Source organism: Nipponia nippon, unplaced genomic scaffold (assembly GCF_047370975.1).
Source record: "Nipponia nippon isolate SJK-2023a ecotype South Korea unplaced genomic scaffold, ASM4737097v1 scaffold_5, whole genome shotgun sequence".
Lineage (NCBI taxonomy): Eukaryota > Metazoa > Chordata > Aves > Pelecaniformes > Threskiornithidae > Nipponia > Nipponia nippon.
The window spans coordinates 63217676-63233651 of NW_028262369.1; the positions used below are offsets into that span (position 1 = coordinate 63217676).

General features: G+C 40.8%; 1 protein-coding gene across 5 annotated transcripts in view; it reads right to left on the bottom strand.

Annotated features, from left to right (window-relative positions):
• NCKAP1 (NCK associated protein 1) overlaps nucleotides 1-15731 on the bottom strand; it is a 62162-nt gene extending 46431 nt beyond the window's left edge. For 2 of the 5 annotated variants that reach the window (XM_087732390.1, XM_087732388.1), the window contains exons 1-2: nucleotides 15503-15730; nucleotides 2364-2474 (exon numbers count right to left, since the gene is read on the bottom strand). In XM_087732390.1, coding sequence (XP_087588516.1) covers nucleotides 2364-2474; nucleotides 15503-15610 — 219 coding nt within the window. In that variant the 5' untranslated portion in view covers nucleotides 15611-15730. Of the gene's footprint in view, nucleotides 1-2363; nucleotides 2475-3609; nucleotides 3628-15502 lie in introns of all 5 variants that reach the window. The other 3 variants (XM_087732387.1, XM_087732386.1, XM_087732391.1) reach the window with 3 other exon arrangements.
• Nucleotides 15732-15976: the final 245 nt, after the last annotated feature.

The window sequence follows — 15976 nt, forward strand, 5'->3', positions numbered from 1 at the left end:
ACAGACTAAAAATGCAGGCTTTTCGAGATCGGGCATTTATCTGATTCACTCTTCAATAAAGTGTGTTGTTCATCTCTGAGACATGAAACACTGTAAATGATGGCACCCAAGAAAAACAAACTAGCAGCTAAGAATAGGTCAAAAAAAAAAAAAATCAAAAAAAGCAGGCACCACTGCTTCTCTCACCAAATGGAAGCTTGTTTAGCAACATCACCTACTGAGAAGTCAATAGGTATTACTAACTGTATAGATGCACAATGGTTAGCTATGGCAACCGCTGCAATTGAACATACAAAATCCAAAATGCCTCCCTGAAAGGCTGTCCTGGAATTTTCACTGCAAGGCGGAAGCACAGGTTATGACTTCTCAACTATTTCCCCTACAATAATCCTTCGTAATATTTCATTAATTGATGTGTCCTTGTTTCAATAAGCTTCCTGCCCTTTCAAATCTCTGATCACCCATTTCCCTACTGAAGGAACTCACTGGTATGCCCTCCTAACATACAGTGAGCTGGTTGGTGGCCAGTGGAAGGAGGGAGACAAAGGAAGAGCGAGGAGGGGAACATCTTCCTGACCAGGAACTAGATGCTTCTGCCTTTTTGAAGCTAAGGTTTACAAACAAAAATTTATCTTACATCAAACTAGAACTTTCTCTGCACATGACATGGCTTTTGTCTCATCAGGTATCTGTTATGGGTAAAGGTTTCTTTTGGGACACACAACACACTACAGGAAAACATCTGTAAATAACTAAGACAAGCAAACTGCCGTCAGCTCTGACCTCAGGGAGGGAAACCTCAGCTGCCTACTGCTAGAACTCAAAATCCCTACTTTAAACTGTGCTCATACATCAAGAGGGTAGGCTTTTTGATAACTGCTTAATAAACACAGGCCTGGCTGGCTCATGGTAAATAAACACAAGGCAATGACAAAACATTATGAGCGTGTCCTATTTTAGAAATTGTGATTGTCAAAATATATCAAGTTAGCTTTGATCTCTTTCCATAAACTTCACAGTACCAAATCCTTAAATATCTATCCTTAGTTAAGCTCCAAATTCATGGTCAACAACCAGAAGACATGTAGACCATACACGCAACTGCATTAAACAAATTCTGTGTGCATAATCTTTCACTTTTAATAGTAGAGCTGCCACTGAAGTTTAGAGAATACAGAAACATTGACCAAACATGGTTTAAAGGGTTTACTGTTTTTACATAACTTCGATAAAGAATTTGCCGTATTTGTTACTAACACAATCAACTTCAATACAAAGATGAGCGATATTAAACAGTGCAGAACATGTACAAATTTTAAAGTGAGAAAGCAATGTTACTGAAATAGTTTCCTCCATAAGGGAAAGTTTTTCTGATTTTTTTTTTTCCATTGGTATTACTGGAGACATTACATAGAAATTCTAAATGGCATTGTAAAAGAAACTAATTATTCCCACTGCTATTACCACTAGCGTTCTGCAGAAACCTGAATGCTTAAAGCAAGCCTAAACCTCTCAAGCACACATGCAAGTAGTTGCATGCAGGGAACATGCAAACCCAACACCTACCTCCACTTCCACCTTTGGAAAGAAATATAAGCAGGTAAAACAAAAATCTTTCCCTTGACTTTCAAATTGAAACAGAGAAACAAGTGTACATCACCTGTGAAAAAGCCTACCCTTAATGTAACAACCTTAATTATCTCTAAAAGGCTACAAAGTCAAATTCAGCAATACTGGATCACTTAGAAGGGTGAAAAATAATTTCCTACTGCAACTGAACTCACTACATCTGAGGAGGAAACAATTACATTTCTGTATTTTTGTACTTCACAAGGTTTCTCCTGACGTACTAAAGCATTCTTTACTCCCACAGGGACTGACCTCATAGGCAAGGGCACCTGTAAGGTACGAGCATCTGTAAAGTACAAACACATTTTCACACTTTGCAGTCAGGTGCCTTTTATTGATCTGCTGGTCAGGTCTCATCACAAATAAAGTTATGCAACTTCCATCTTCTGCAATCAGGCTGGTCACCAAGAATTTCTGCTATCAAAATAGGGCGTGATTTTTTCAAGGACTACTTCCCGTTGACAATTCTTTGAAATGGAACAGAAGAGAGTAGGCAAAAGGAAAACCAGAAAGTGTCCTACCCTAACAAAACCAATCCAGAATTACAGTGTAATAGTCTCTCATTGGAGACAGTTCTTTCTAAAGTATTGTCAGACATCTGAATCAACAACTGTATTCCAACTGCAACTGTCAGCATCAGATGCTTTATAAGAATACACAAAACCTCACATATTTGAGCAACAAGTGCTGAAGGGTATTGAGAAAAATACTTATATAGCCATTTAGTTACTTACATTGTTGTTGCGCGTTTCTACTGCCGGAAACTTCCTGACTATGAATTTGACAGCAGATTCCAGGTTTTTGTCAATAAGATAGGATGGTTTGGCTTTGGGGTCACCACATGCCTATAAAAAAATACAATAAAAAATGAAGTAAAAACACAATCACTCGTCTAAAGCTGTGATAGGTGCAAATCTGAAGACAAACTAGAAAGATACTTTTTTTGTTTGTTTGTTTTTAGTGAGCAGGTGATAAAATGAAAGGCAAAGTGCAGGGACTGTCACAGCTGAAATATGCAATGGGAAACAGTACAGAGATGCTCTTCTACTGAAAAAGATGCATGGAAGTATCAAAGCAGTTAGTGCAGAACAGCAGTGAGGGAAAAAACTCAATCCTAAAAGAAGGAGGAAAAAAAAAATGGTTTCCTTTTAATACTATTCCTGGTTTGAGGTAGTGTTGTATTCATCTGGAGTTAATAACTGTTAGAAAATTCAATCATGTCATCATCTGTGGAGGACAGTGCTGGGCACATTAAATGATTAAACTATCTTTTGTGAAACAGAATTAAAAGCCCCACCACCAATCTGCATTTAATTTTTCTTTAAATTGTTAACTGCAAGACAATTTTCCATCCCACAATAAAACCACCAGTACTTGCCTACAGTATCCTATTTCCTTAATTAAGAACTCAAGTTTTGCTCATTTTCTTTACTCCGACAGTAGCATAGGCTATGCTTTAAAAGCAGCAATCAAGAAATGTCATTAAATTTTGATCTGAACAGAAGTCGCAACTAAGTGTTAAGTCTCTTAAATAACTTACAGACATATCAGAACAGCTTCTATGGACAAACGACTGACGAAGCACCTACTTTTGCCAGCTACAGTGCATGCTGTCAGACACACTTCTCAACTACTCTGACTAGCAAGCCATGCTATGCCATTTAGTTTGGAGAAACATACTAAAAGCAGCGTTACTTACATGACAAAATTTGTGCTCAAATTGTGTTTTCTCTCAAATATTCACTTAGTTTTATAGTCCTCATAGGGGTTTGCAAAGGAGTTTTGTGTCTCATGCAAAACTAAATTACATGCTAGGCGTTTCTACGCAACATAGTGAACTCGAATGACAGCTCATTTAAAAACTTTTCCACATTGATTTCTATGACCGAGTTGTGGACTGTAGAGACAGAAGTCATGGAGTATGAGACCGATTCTGAAAGCGGGCAAGCGGGCAAAGGGAAGGTGAAAAGCTTTGCAAACCTTCCAAACTTGTCCTTGCTGGGAAAGCAGTGTAATAAAAAGAGAGAAAAATTACATATAAACAAATTACTCTTAAATTCTAAAATACGTTACATTTAAGTGAACTAATACACTATTACCTACGTCCAAGAGAACATTACGATCATCTGTTACTCTAGGCAGCATACTTTCTACTCAATGGTGATTATTCTAATACGCACAAACAACTTTACATGTACTTATTAGAATTTTACTATTGTGCAAAGTGCTGCTTATATGCTGAAACATGTAACTTCTAATAGTATTTCCAAACTAAGTTCAGGTAGGGAGAGGAAAAAAAGGAGTTAACAAACATCACATGCAACTACAGGGGGGAAAAGGAGAGAAACTCAGTGAAGTTTTACATACCTGAAAAAGAAACGGTAGCCAAGAAAAAAAACAAAAGAGTCATTATTGTAAGTTTCTAAAACTCCTACCAGCAGTACATGACCATCATGACGTATGCTAACATACTACTCTAATACCAAAACTCTCACATTCACTGATTTTTTCCACAAAAATACTAAGTTTTATTAAAACGTCACATCTATAATACTCCAAGAGGAATATATAATGAAAATAAATTCAGCAACATCCATGTTATCAATTAGATATTAAATAGTTGCTTTGATATTCTTACAGCAGCAAACAACGCGTGCCACAGAAGATCTATTCTGTACACACTTTGAAGTCTTTACATAATTTCAGAAGTAAAAATTATACTGTAAATCAACATCAAAAAAGCAAACAATGCGCGCTTCAAATTTACAAAGTCTTAATTAACTAGATGCCATGGGTTTGTCAGAATCTGCGTCAGATTGTTTCCATTTTCTGTCCTTGCCATACATTATATCACTTTCTCTACTAAAAGAAGGACTACAAGCTAAGAAAACAGCTGTTAAAATCCAATATGGTTGCTCTTATATAGGAGATGAGGTATCTGCCACTATTGCCTTCCTAATGTTTTCAGTCTGAATTGAAACATTACTTCCACATACACTCCTTATTTTTCCTAGCAACAGATGTTTTTCCTCCTATAAATCAGCTTTCCAAAATATTTACTAAAATTTATGTTCTACCCAAGCCCTTACACACAGATCATTCACATGGAAACAGACGTCTGAAAATGCTAACATGCACATCTTGGCATGGCTTCAGGAACTCCATTCCCAGAGGTGACAAATAGTATCCTCAGTTTAACTGGCAATCCCCTCGATATGCCTGAACATGCAAGAGAGCTTTGCTCCTTCCCGTTGTTTGCTAACATCACACTTAAAGCAACTGTAATTTTTTCTACTAATAAACTACACAAGATTCATCCATAGATAAGAAAGAAAACTGCTGCAAGATATAAAAGGTATCCTTCATACAGTTCCAAAATTCCAGCTTCTAAAAAGCTGTACAAGCCTACCTGTGTGGACTGAATAGAAAGAAGACAACAGACACCACCGAACCAGTGGGTCAATGCCTTTTCCTTCCTTCTCCCATGCCCCACAGCAGCTCAGCTCCTTTCTAAGAACTGCTATTATTTGATTACTAGCGTTGCTGCGTCAATACAGTTTTCATTCATACTGTTACCTGCATTCAGCATCCCATGTAAAACAGTCTACATAAGCTAAACCTCTCCTAAAATGGCAAACAGACCTATGAAGCTCAAGCTCACTACAGTTTACTTGAGAAAGCATAAAAAAATGAAAACACAAACCTCAATCCTAGCACTTTCACACAAGTGTTAAAGTGTGGTAAGGCACATAACCACAATTTTGCACTGTAGAAAGAACAAAGACATTGAAGGCAATGGTCTTAGAATATAGATAAGAAAGGTAGCTTTTAAGAGCTGTATTAGTCAATACAAAATCCCTTGTCAGTACTGTAATAGGCAGGAACATCCTGGTACAGCATACAAAGATCACTTTGCCATATACAGCTCTCCAGCATTCAAACAGAATTTTGAGAATTAGCCAAATGCAGTAGCCCTTTCTCAATCAGCCTTAGATATCACTTTTTCCCCTAAGTGGGCTGAAATAACCTTTTTTCATTTCTTATCTTTAAAAAAAAAAGACAAACAAACAACAGAATGGCTACATTTTTTGAGCATTAAAAAGAAATTCGAGAATTAAAAATGTTCTTAGTAGTGCAGCATTCATGGAATACAGCTCTGAAGCTATGGGATTCCAGCTGCTTCAGCCCCAAAATATTATACTGAAAGAATCTCCCAGCAGTCCTCTGTAAATTCCTTTGTACATTACTAAACAGCTGTCAAGCAGTTACGCTGAAAAAGATGATGCAAAGCTACCATCAGAGACTAATCTAAGTAATGAAAAAACCCAAAACTAAAAAGGACTCGGACACTGGATTTCTATCAAGTTACACAGTATTTCTTTCCACAGCACTTTAGAATGGTACGATAAGCTCTCAACTAAGTGAACGTATTTCCCTGATCTGATTCTGTGCATCCAGCTCTAACAAGAACAACATGATTGCTATACCTAAGAGAACAACATGATTTCTATACCTAAGAGACTCATTATTCAGAATACATCTTTGCTATCATACGCATAGGCCATCAAACTTCAGATAAGACACATCAGACTACGTGTACTGCTTAGAGATGCTTCACTATGCCACACGTTTTGAATTAAAGCAGCGTTTTCCTACCTAGCCTAATAATCTAGATAACTAGATTATTGTTATTAAACAAAATTCAGACTCTATTCTTCACTTGATGCTATTAGGTTCTTCTATACTATTTCCACTTTGAAGATGAAGAATACTACATAGCTTCACTTTCTAGGTTGTACTCATTCAGAAGCAGCCAACAAGAAAATACCCAACAACAAAAACCTGCTTAAGGTCTACATTTAAGATAAGTAGCCTCTAACGAAGAACACAGAATCCAGTACAACTGCCTTTGGCCCAGAGTACACCAACATTAAGAGGTACAGCAAAGAAACCTTTTGCCCCAATACAGTTACAGCTATCACTGCAACAATCAAAGCCTAACATTTGATTTCCTACTTGAGGACAGTGGATGTTGGATGAGAACAAAAAAACCATCCATCAGCAAAATAACTACATATATCCAGTTGATGTGACATGAATAAAGGGAAGTTTATGTTCAGGTACAATCATTGTACCTGACCTTATTGCTCTCTACAACTACCTGAAAGGAGGTTGTAGCGAGGTGGGGGTCGGTCTCTTCTCCCAAGTAACAAGGGATAGGACGAGAGGAAACGGCCTCAAGCTGCGCCAGGGGAAGTTTAGATTGGATATGAGGAAAAACTTCTTCACTGAAAGGGTAGTCAGGCACTGGAACAGGCTACCCAGGGAAGTGGTTGAGTCTCCATCCCTGGAGGTATTTAAAATAAGGGTAGACGTGGTGCTTGAGGACATGGTTTAGTGGTGGACTTGGCAGTGCTAGGTTAATGGTTGGACTCGATGATCTTCAGGATCTTTTCCAACCTTAACGATTCTATGATTCTACGATTGTCAAAAGCCAGTGCCACGGCATAGTATACACAGGGTGCGAACCAGCATTTAGAAAACCTAAACTTCACTCATGCTTTTTACCTAAACCTGCCACGTGCCCTTGAGTAAGAACGTTATGAAGTATTACTTGAGTTACAGTGTAGGATGATTAAAAAAAAAGCCTAAATATGTTAATGAGTTATGGAAATACCTTTTATATCCTTCTTTGTGATGCTAAGCCCAACCTAACAGTTGGACTTGATGATCTTAAAGGTCTTCCAACCTAAATTATTCTATTCCAAATGATTAGCAGGGCTGTTTCCCAATAAAAGAGAAACTGGGCCATTTGAATCAATAATTTCCTATTTTCATCCCCCAAACCTCCTACATCAGAAGATGGTTATAAAACAAGTCATATTTTGCAGCAATTTAACGTGCTTTTATTACTTCAAGAGCTCTTGATTTACTGTTACTGCAGACTTGAGATAAAACACTACTGAGCACAGTTCGACTGGACTGTGACAAAATATACTGAAATAAATCTTAGTCAACAAATCACCTCACCTTCAACTTTCATTTACAAATGAATCTGCACTAAAAAGCTCTGTGAATTTAACCAGCAAATGGATGGAATTTCAACAACAGCAAAAAAATAAGCCATCCCCTGAACTAGCAACTTTCATTAGTAAATGGAAATACACTAAGATTTCTCGTATTAAAAAAATGGGGAAAAACCTCCTGTATGTACCATTTACAGTTTACTACAGCACGTTCTCTTGACACGCAAGAAAGGCATGCACAGTAAAACTATTTTTCCCTTGTAATAGCTGCTGACATTAAAGACTTCACCCTAAAATGTATCTATAAGTTTGAATGCCTGGTTTGCGGCTATGCATCCTATAAATCATACTAAATAATACATGGCAAAGAAACATTCAAAGAGACAGGTTCATCATTAACTCCGGATTTCAGTAGGATGAAACGTATTATTTATTCTTTGTTTCTGTCATGCATTTAAAATAATGAGATTACAAACTGACAATCTGTAATTTTGAAAAAGCAGAACTCCTGAGAAGGAGAGAGGTGAATAATCAATAAAGAGCTGCTTTGAATGGTGAATACGTAAGGAAACAGTTCACACTATGTTTGCCTTAACATCTCTGATGAAGCCTACCACAACTGCTTTGCTGTATTTTAGCTTTTGTGGAAGCCTAAGTTTAATAATAGACAGGCTGGTCCTAGACAAGCTTTGCGAATGAAGCCTTGTCCCTCTCAACAGCAATGCAAGCAGATGCAAGAATTAGTCAGTCCCACATGGACAAATTATTACAGTATAGTTTAATGCTTTTGATGGCTAAAATTTAACTGTCCTACACCAGTATCACTTGGGTAATCCTGTACCAAGTAAATAACATTACTAATGCTTCCAGTTACATAAATGATACTTGTACAAAAGGTAAACCTATATTTTTTATATATAAACTATGCTAACAGATTCAACCAGAACTGTATTGTTTCCATGATCAATCAGGATCTGGAATCAGAAGAAAGTCTCTAGTTAGCTCATTTTGGGACAGTCTCTATAGGCCTTGGACATATCCAAAATATGGCTCAAAATTATTATAAATTTAACAGCTATTGCACTTTTCATGCACGAAGGTTCAAAAGTTTGAAAGATAATGCACTTTCATATTAATTGAAAATTACAATTAAAGGTGTTAAAAGTCAGTCTAATGTTTTCTAGAGCTAAGCAAGACATCTTCCCCACCATTATTCATTATTTAGTGTGTCTTGAACCCCAAAATACATACTTTTATATCCTTGTGTATCTCTACTCAGAGATCCAACCCATTAAAATGTAAACTCATGTGAAATCAGAAGAAAAGGCTAGAAAGCACCTTGAGAAATTGCCTACCCTACTTTCCTGTTCCAAAGCAGGATCAACTGTATCTACGTTGCTCCTGGGAGATGTCTGCCAAATCTTTACTTACAGGTCTCCAACAGGCTACGTTCAAAAACATTCTCACAGTCTTTTTCAATATTTAATGATCTTTTTCATTAGAAAGTTCTACGATCTAAACTGAACTTTCCTCGCTACAATTTAATCAATCACTTCTTGATCTCTGTGGCCATGCTGAATTGCACAAACTACTCCCCTTCTCTCTACAGCAGTCCTAAATACTTAAAAATTTGTATCACTTATTAATTTACTTTTAAAAAAAAATCTCCCCGTTTTCTTAATGGGTGAAATTTTCTGCACCACTGGTCTTTCTTATTATTCTGCTCTGGACTTTATCCATTTTGTCCACATCTTTCTTGAAAAGTGTGTTGCATCAGATACATCTCAGATGAGTCTCAATGCATGCCATGTAGAGCAAAAGGATTACTTCCTTTGTTTTCAGACTACCTTGCTCATGTTGTCCCTGATTTTTTGCAGTGAAACTTAGTTGGCTCACATTTGCCCTGGCATGTCCCTAACGTCTCCCAGCTATTTTCTGGGGACCTATCTCATTAATTTTCATTTTGTATTTTAAATGTCACTAAGCACAGAATAGCTTACAATCATACTTGCTCAGCCACCTCCAAGTTTGTTAGACCACACCTACAACTTGTTAATCTCAAACTGAATTCCAATTAGGTTCTTCATTGTTTCTGCAGCTTCTCCCAGTTTCCTACCTACAAATTTATTAAGTACACTGTAGTCACTATCTAGGTTGTTAATACAAAGAGTGACTGGAACCAGAGATAAGACACACCCCTGCTGAACCATGATCTGACAGTAAGATCTTTATAACCATTCCCTAAGATGGTTATCCATCTGCTTTCATCATTACAATTTCATCCAGACTGTACTTCCTTCGATTGTTCGTGAGAACAATCAGACGAGGTAACGTCAGCAGCCTTGCTAAGGTCAATGTGTAAAATTTCTGCTAAGTTATCCATACTAGAGTGACCTGTCACCTTGCCAATGAAAGAAATACACTTAGTTTGACACTATCTGTAACAGTGATTAATTCACATTGTCCTCTTGTGTTTGTAGCACCTGTTTAAGTAAGCACTTGGTTCTATTAATCAAATATGGGGCAGGTGAAACACAAAGCACAAAAATAAGAAGTTTCACTGCCACAAAACTTTCCCTAAATGTGATTTATAAAGTAACATCTTAATAAAAGAAAGCAAGGCAATGGGAATGCCCTGTCTATTCTGAATCTAAAACGTGAACTGTTACGACTTTTTAGCTGCATCTCCTCTGCACACAATCTTAAAAATCTCTTGCAATTAAAACTGCATTTCTTTATGTGTCAACACACGGCAGGGCAAACAAACAGGAACGGGGCGGGGGGGAGGGGGCAGGTAATTCATATTTGTAAACAAAGAAACAATGCAAGATAATTCCAGGCATCTACACTTGATGCAAAAGGAAAAATCCACCTGGCTTTCTCTCTGTATATTTTAGAAGATACCAAGGGATATTTTTACCTTGTATTAGAAAGTCTCATTGTTTCTTTACAAAATTAGTTGCTTTTCTGAGTTTAAAAAAAAAAATAACGTGACATGGTATCATCGGCTTGTGTTTGCTCCTGAGCAAAGGAATTTTCTTTTATTTTTTTTTTTATTGCCAGCACTGACTGTAAGTTTGGTTTGAGGTTTCCTCCTCTTCTTATCATCAGTGGGACACTATTCTGAGCCAGTCCTCCAAGATCACAAACACAAATAGACCAACATATACTGTCATCTTAACCTTTAAAGAACTGCTGACATCTATCAAGCACTAGAAGCAATACTGCCCCACCCTAAGACACTTCCTGATGACCTGAAGACATCATCTGTTCTTTCCAATACCAGACTTACAATTCAAAACAAGATTAGTTGTGAGCTTTTCCTCTCAGCTCCAAGCTCTGCACTCCAGCACAGAGCTCAGTGTCAAAAGGGTGATCTAATCCTACACCCTTCCAAACTGCAGATTGGAAGCTTCTCCATGTTCTCCCAGTCACCTAAAATCTCTCCTACTTTTTCCTGAAGAACTGCTCTAGTGCCTGAGCAAAACAGTACAGTTTATCAACTGGCTTTTACAACTGTCCCCTGCAATGTTTAGACTTTGTCAAGTCCTCTCCAGTCCAGTTTTGGAGCTTTTGGGATCTTTTTCCTCACCGCAATCTCATAAGCAGCGTAAAAGGCTGGTGAAGTAAGATTTGACCTCTATTCAGCCTTGGCTGATCTGGTCAACTTGTCATTGTTCTACCACGGGAGACTTGATACAGTCCTCCTCTTTCCCTCACAGCATGTGCCTTCTCTTGCTCTTTTTTCAAAAGAGTATGTACTTCAACTGCTGCAGAAGAGAAAATAAATAGGGAAAATAAAAAAGTACTCAGTCTTTAAAGTGGCTAACAAGTAATGTGCTCAATACAGGTAAAATTCCAATATTCCCACTATTACATCCTTAAAGAACTAACTGGCAATTAATCACTTGCTAAATGATTTAAATCTGGCTTCATACTCAGCTATGTGGTGCTCACAACAGGATTGGGACCACATTTTTAGTTTGGAACAGTAAAAATAAAGTCAGCTAAAGCCCCTGGAAATATTTATTCTGTTCCTTATCTATGACTTCAGTTTGGTTATGCATATCTAAGAATTGGTTTAAGATTCTCATTTTTCAGATACTATGTAATCATCGCAGTTGTGAAAGTCAAAAGAATTTGTTTTGTTAATGACATTTTAAGAAAAAATTTTGCACACGAACATGAAACCTGTACCGCGAATAACAAGAGAACCTTGCTAGCAAAGCAATTAATGCTAAATAACAGACTCATCACGTTTGCATAACATATACTCTAAATAATTCAAAACTTTACATTTTATCCCTAGCGGTTCTGTCAATGGTAGCACCGCTTTGACATTCATCAAAATCACACTCTCTTGATTTGCTCTGGCTAAATCTATACTTCAGGTATTTTAAGATGAAATCTCTTACTGCAAATACTTCCCAGTTTCCAAGGGCTTTATAAACAAACAAAAGACAGGCCCACAGAAAACAAGATTATTTCTCTGCCACCACTCTTGAACAATACACTTATTTGACAGTACTGGCAGCGTTACACAAAGCTTACCAACACAGTCTCAGTCTGCTCTGAAAGGTAACCACAAAATCCAAGCTTCACCTGAGCCAGGATGGCATGAAAAAAACCCTGCTGTCTTTGATTTACAGAGGTTTAGTTGTAGGCAAGTAATGACAAAAGAGTTACATGGAAAACAATAATACAGTTGCTGGCCTGGATAATTGAGGATAAGTTCTTAAAAAGTAGAAGGAACAAACCAGGAGAGAAGCCACAACGGTAAGATTTCCAAGTTCAGGACTAATACTGGTCCCAGCACAGAAGACAGCTGAAAGCAGCAAGCAAAGGGTCATGCTTCAAAATAACAGCAGCATCAAAAAAAATCTACCTCCATGCAGATCAGATGTTAGTTTTGTCTCATCGTCCACTATTACCTTAGTAACTCCACTTTTCATATTTTCCATGTCACTCTCAGAGGCAAAAACCCATACATTCAGATACGCTCATCTTAAAAACAACAAACTTTAAACTATCTCAGAAGACAACAACAGTACAGAAGGGCAGTAAATAGGAAACGATGAACAATTAACAGCTATAAGCAGAATGACATCAGAACTGAAATTTATATAGGAAGATGAAGTATAAATATCAAGTTTCTAACTGCTTTTAACAACTTCTGTAATTCCTTGGGAAGTAAAATTTTCCTGCTTTGTTTCTAACAGTTGAGAAAATTCTTAATCCTTTAAAATCTCTACTCCCTAGACAGCATCTACAGCAATCTGTAAGGCAGCTATGAATACTTCACCTCTCACTTCCTCTTATTAAAAAAAGCCTTAACCATTTCCTTTAACCGCAATACCACATAGTGTGTGGTTATCTCTAGTAACTCGAGTTTCGATATCTTCAATGGAGGAAGCTATGAGAATCTTAAACAGCAGTTTTGGAATCGACTGTTTTCAGAGATGGAAAAAGTAAGGAGGGGGGGAAAGAAAGAAATAAAGAAAAATAAAGCGTTCCAAGCAGCCAGCTATGCTGCAGCTGGGCTGAAGAGAGATCCCCAACACAATACAGCAATCAATCCCGAGACTTCTGGGGCTCACCATCAGAGCTAACCAGTTACCACTGTCAAGCAGTACTGACTGCAGCTTAAGAAAAGAACTATTTGAATCACAAATCACCATATGAATACACAGAGTTGTGTCTGGGAAATCTCCAGATTTGCAAAACTACACGTCCCGCAATAATCAAACCACTTGGCCATGCCTCCTCTCTCCCTGCATGTAAGACCTATACAATTTTGGACTCAGTTCATGGCATTTCCAGGAGAAACTGGTGTCACCTCTAGTGCTGATGCTCCCCTACAGAGAACCTATCCATTCGCATCACTTCACTAACACAAGTAACAGCAGAAGCTACCACCATATGGGCAAACATGCTCAGGACTCTGCCATCTGAACATGCCAGCAGAAACATGTCTGCAGGCACTGGACCGCTTAACGTGAGTAAGTGTCCCCAAATCATAACACTGGTAATGAAAACAGAGTCTGCGCTCACAAAGGTTAAGGTATAGCTGTATGTCAAGATGAAGTTTCATTTTTCCTGTCTCGTTTCCTGCCTTCTCCCTCCAAAGCACAGCTATGCTCAGGCAAAGTTCCCCTAGCCTGTTTTTCACCTGGTAGATTTCTCTTAAAGCATAACAAGCGCACACATGAATGTCTTCCCCATTTTGATGCTTTTCCCCATAAATAGGGAATTTCTGTTTTGTGTTAAAAGTGTGTACATTGTTATAATTATTAAGTTGAAGCAATTTTCCAACGTACAAAATTGCAAACTAAAAGGAACCTCACTTCTATTTCAGAGAGATAGGAATTTGCAATAATTTAGTTCAAACGCTTTATTTATGTCAGTGAAGATTTACAGAAACACTCAAGTACACATCAACTACTGACACTGCTTTGGTTCAACACTGAATTCTGAATACTTCAATCATTTGTTTTTTGGGGGTTTTTTTGTTTGTTTGTTTGTTTGTTTTTCTCTCCTGGAAACAACACGTTAAGCAAAAACGACATCGCTCTTGGTATAGCCAAGTAGCCCTTATTACTTCTGGAGTACAAGTCTCCCATACGAGCAAAGCAATTTGACAAAACACATCCTTTAGCTCAGATCTGTTAGGCAGGATCACTCCTGACAGCAACCTGGGTTCAGAAGACAGAGCGACCAAGTAAGCACCTAAAACTCTCAAACTCCCTCCGCTATTGCTGCGGTACAGGCCAGTTGAACGCAGCATGCGAACGGCACAGAAATTTTAACGCGCTAAACCTTCAAAGGTACGCTCGCTGCTTGAAGGTAATAACTAACATTTTCTTTGAAATAAGAAAAACCTCTCAGAAATAATTGCGTTCAAGGCAAAGCAATAAAATCCTAACGAATATTCGTTACTCGAAGTGGATCGAGCAGCCGTACACATTCAGATGATGCATCGCACGTCAGGAAAACGAAGCTGGCAAGGATACACGAAGCACCCGGAGCAGGGGATGGCCGTGAACTACGTTCTTCCACATAGGAAAGCACAACGATTTCCTCCAGAAGAGGAATTAACTACGCAGGGAGGCGCAACCCTTCCTTTCCGTCAATACCCAGGCCCGCAGCTTCCTGCGCCGCCGAACCACCCCACTCACCTATGCGAACACCGATTTATTTCACGTCGGGAAGGCGGGGAGCAGCGCTAGCACCCACGGCAGCTTCAAACATCTGCTCCATCTCACGCCGGGAGCTGCTAAGCAACGCGCGCCTCGAACTTATTGAAATTAAACTTACTAATTTTACCCCAAGCCCTTCCCTTCGGTAGCGACAGGTTTCGCAACTCGGCGTGGGAAAGCACGGGCTGAGCAGCCCACTCCCGGCTCCCGTGACTCACGCACGGCGGGGCGGGAGCGGCTCCGGGCGCCACCGGCTGCCGCGGGCGCGGGGGCCGCGCCGGGCCTAGGCCCCGCGGCGGGGGGCGCCGGGCCTGCGGCCGCCGCGCAGCACCGGGCCTCCCTCCCTCCGGCCAGGTAGCGAGGCGGCGGCCGCCCGGGAAGCCCCGGCCCGCCCCCCGCCGCCGCCCCCGGGCCCGCAGGCGGCGCAGCGGCGGGCCGGGCCGGAGCGCCTGACCGCGGCGGCGGCGGCGCGGCTCCCGCCGCCTCCCCGCCCTGCCGCTCGGGCCCCGCAGCTAGGCCGCAGCGCGGGCGGCCGAGCCGCAAGCCGCGCGGCGGCGGAGCGCCGGGCCGGCCGGGGCCCGGTCGGTCGGCGGCGGTGGGGATCGCGCCGGGGCGGTTCCTCCCCCCGCCTCCCCGCCGGGGCCCCCGCACCTTCTTGATGTTGTAGAGCCGGGTGAGCATGCCGACGCCCCGGTCGTTCAGGATGGTGAGCTTCTCCGCCAGCTTCTGCTGGCTCGGCTGCAGCACCGACCGCGACATCCTGCCGCGCTGCGCTCCTCGCCCCCGGCCCGGGCCCCGCCGCTCGCAGCCCCGCCGTGGCGCGGCCGCCGGCCCGGCGCTGCCTCTCCCCCCGCCGCCGCCGGCCTCGCTCGCTGCTGCCTCCGCGGGGCGTGGCCACGGCGGCGCGGCGCGCGTCACGTGGCGCGGCTCTCGGCCGCCCCCTGCGGGCGGGCGGCGGCGCGGGCGGGCTCGGGGCGGCGGCGGCGGGGAGCGGAGGGGCCGCCCCGCCGCCAGCCGCGGGCTGAGCGCCTAAGGCTCGCTTACCCGTGGCGCTGGGCCTTCCTGGCTGGTGTCTCCTCCTTGTTTATAGCAGAGCCGTTAGGCTGTCTTTTAGGTAGAAGCCCA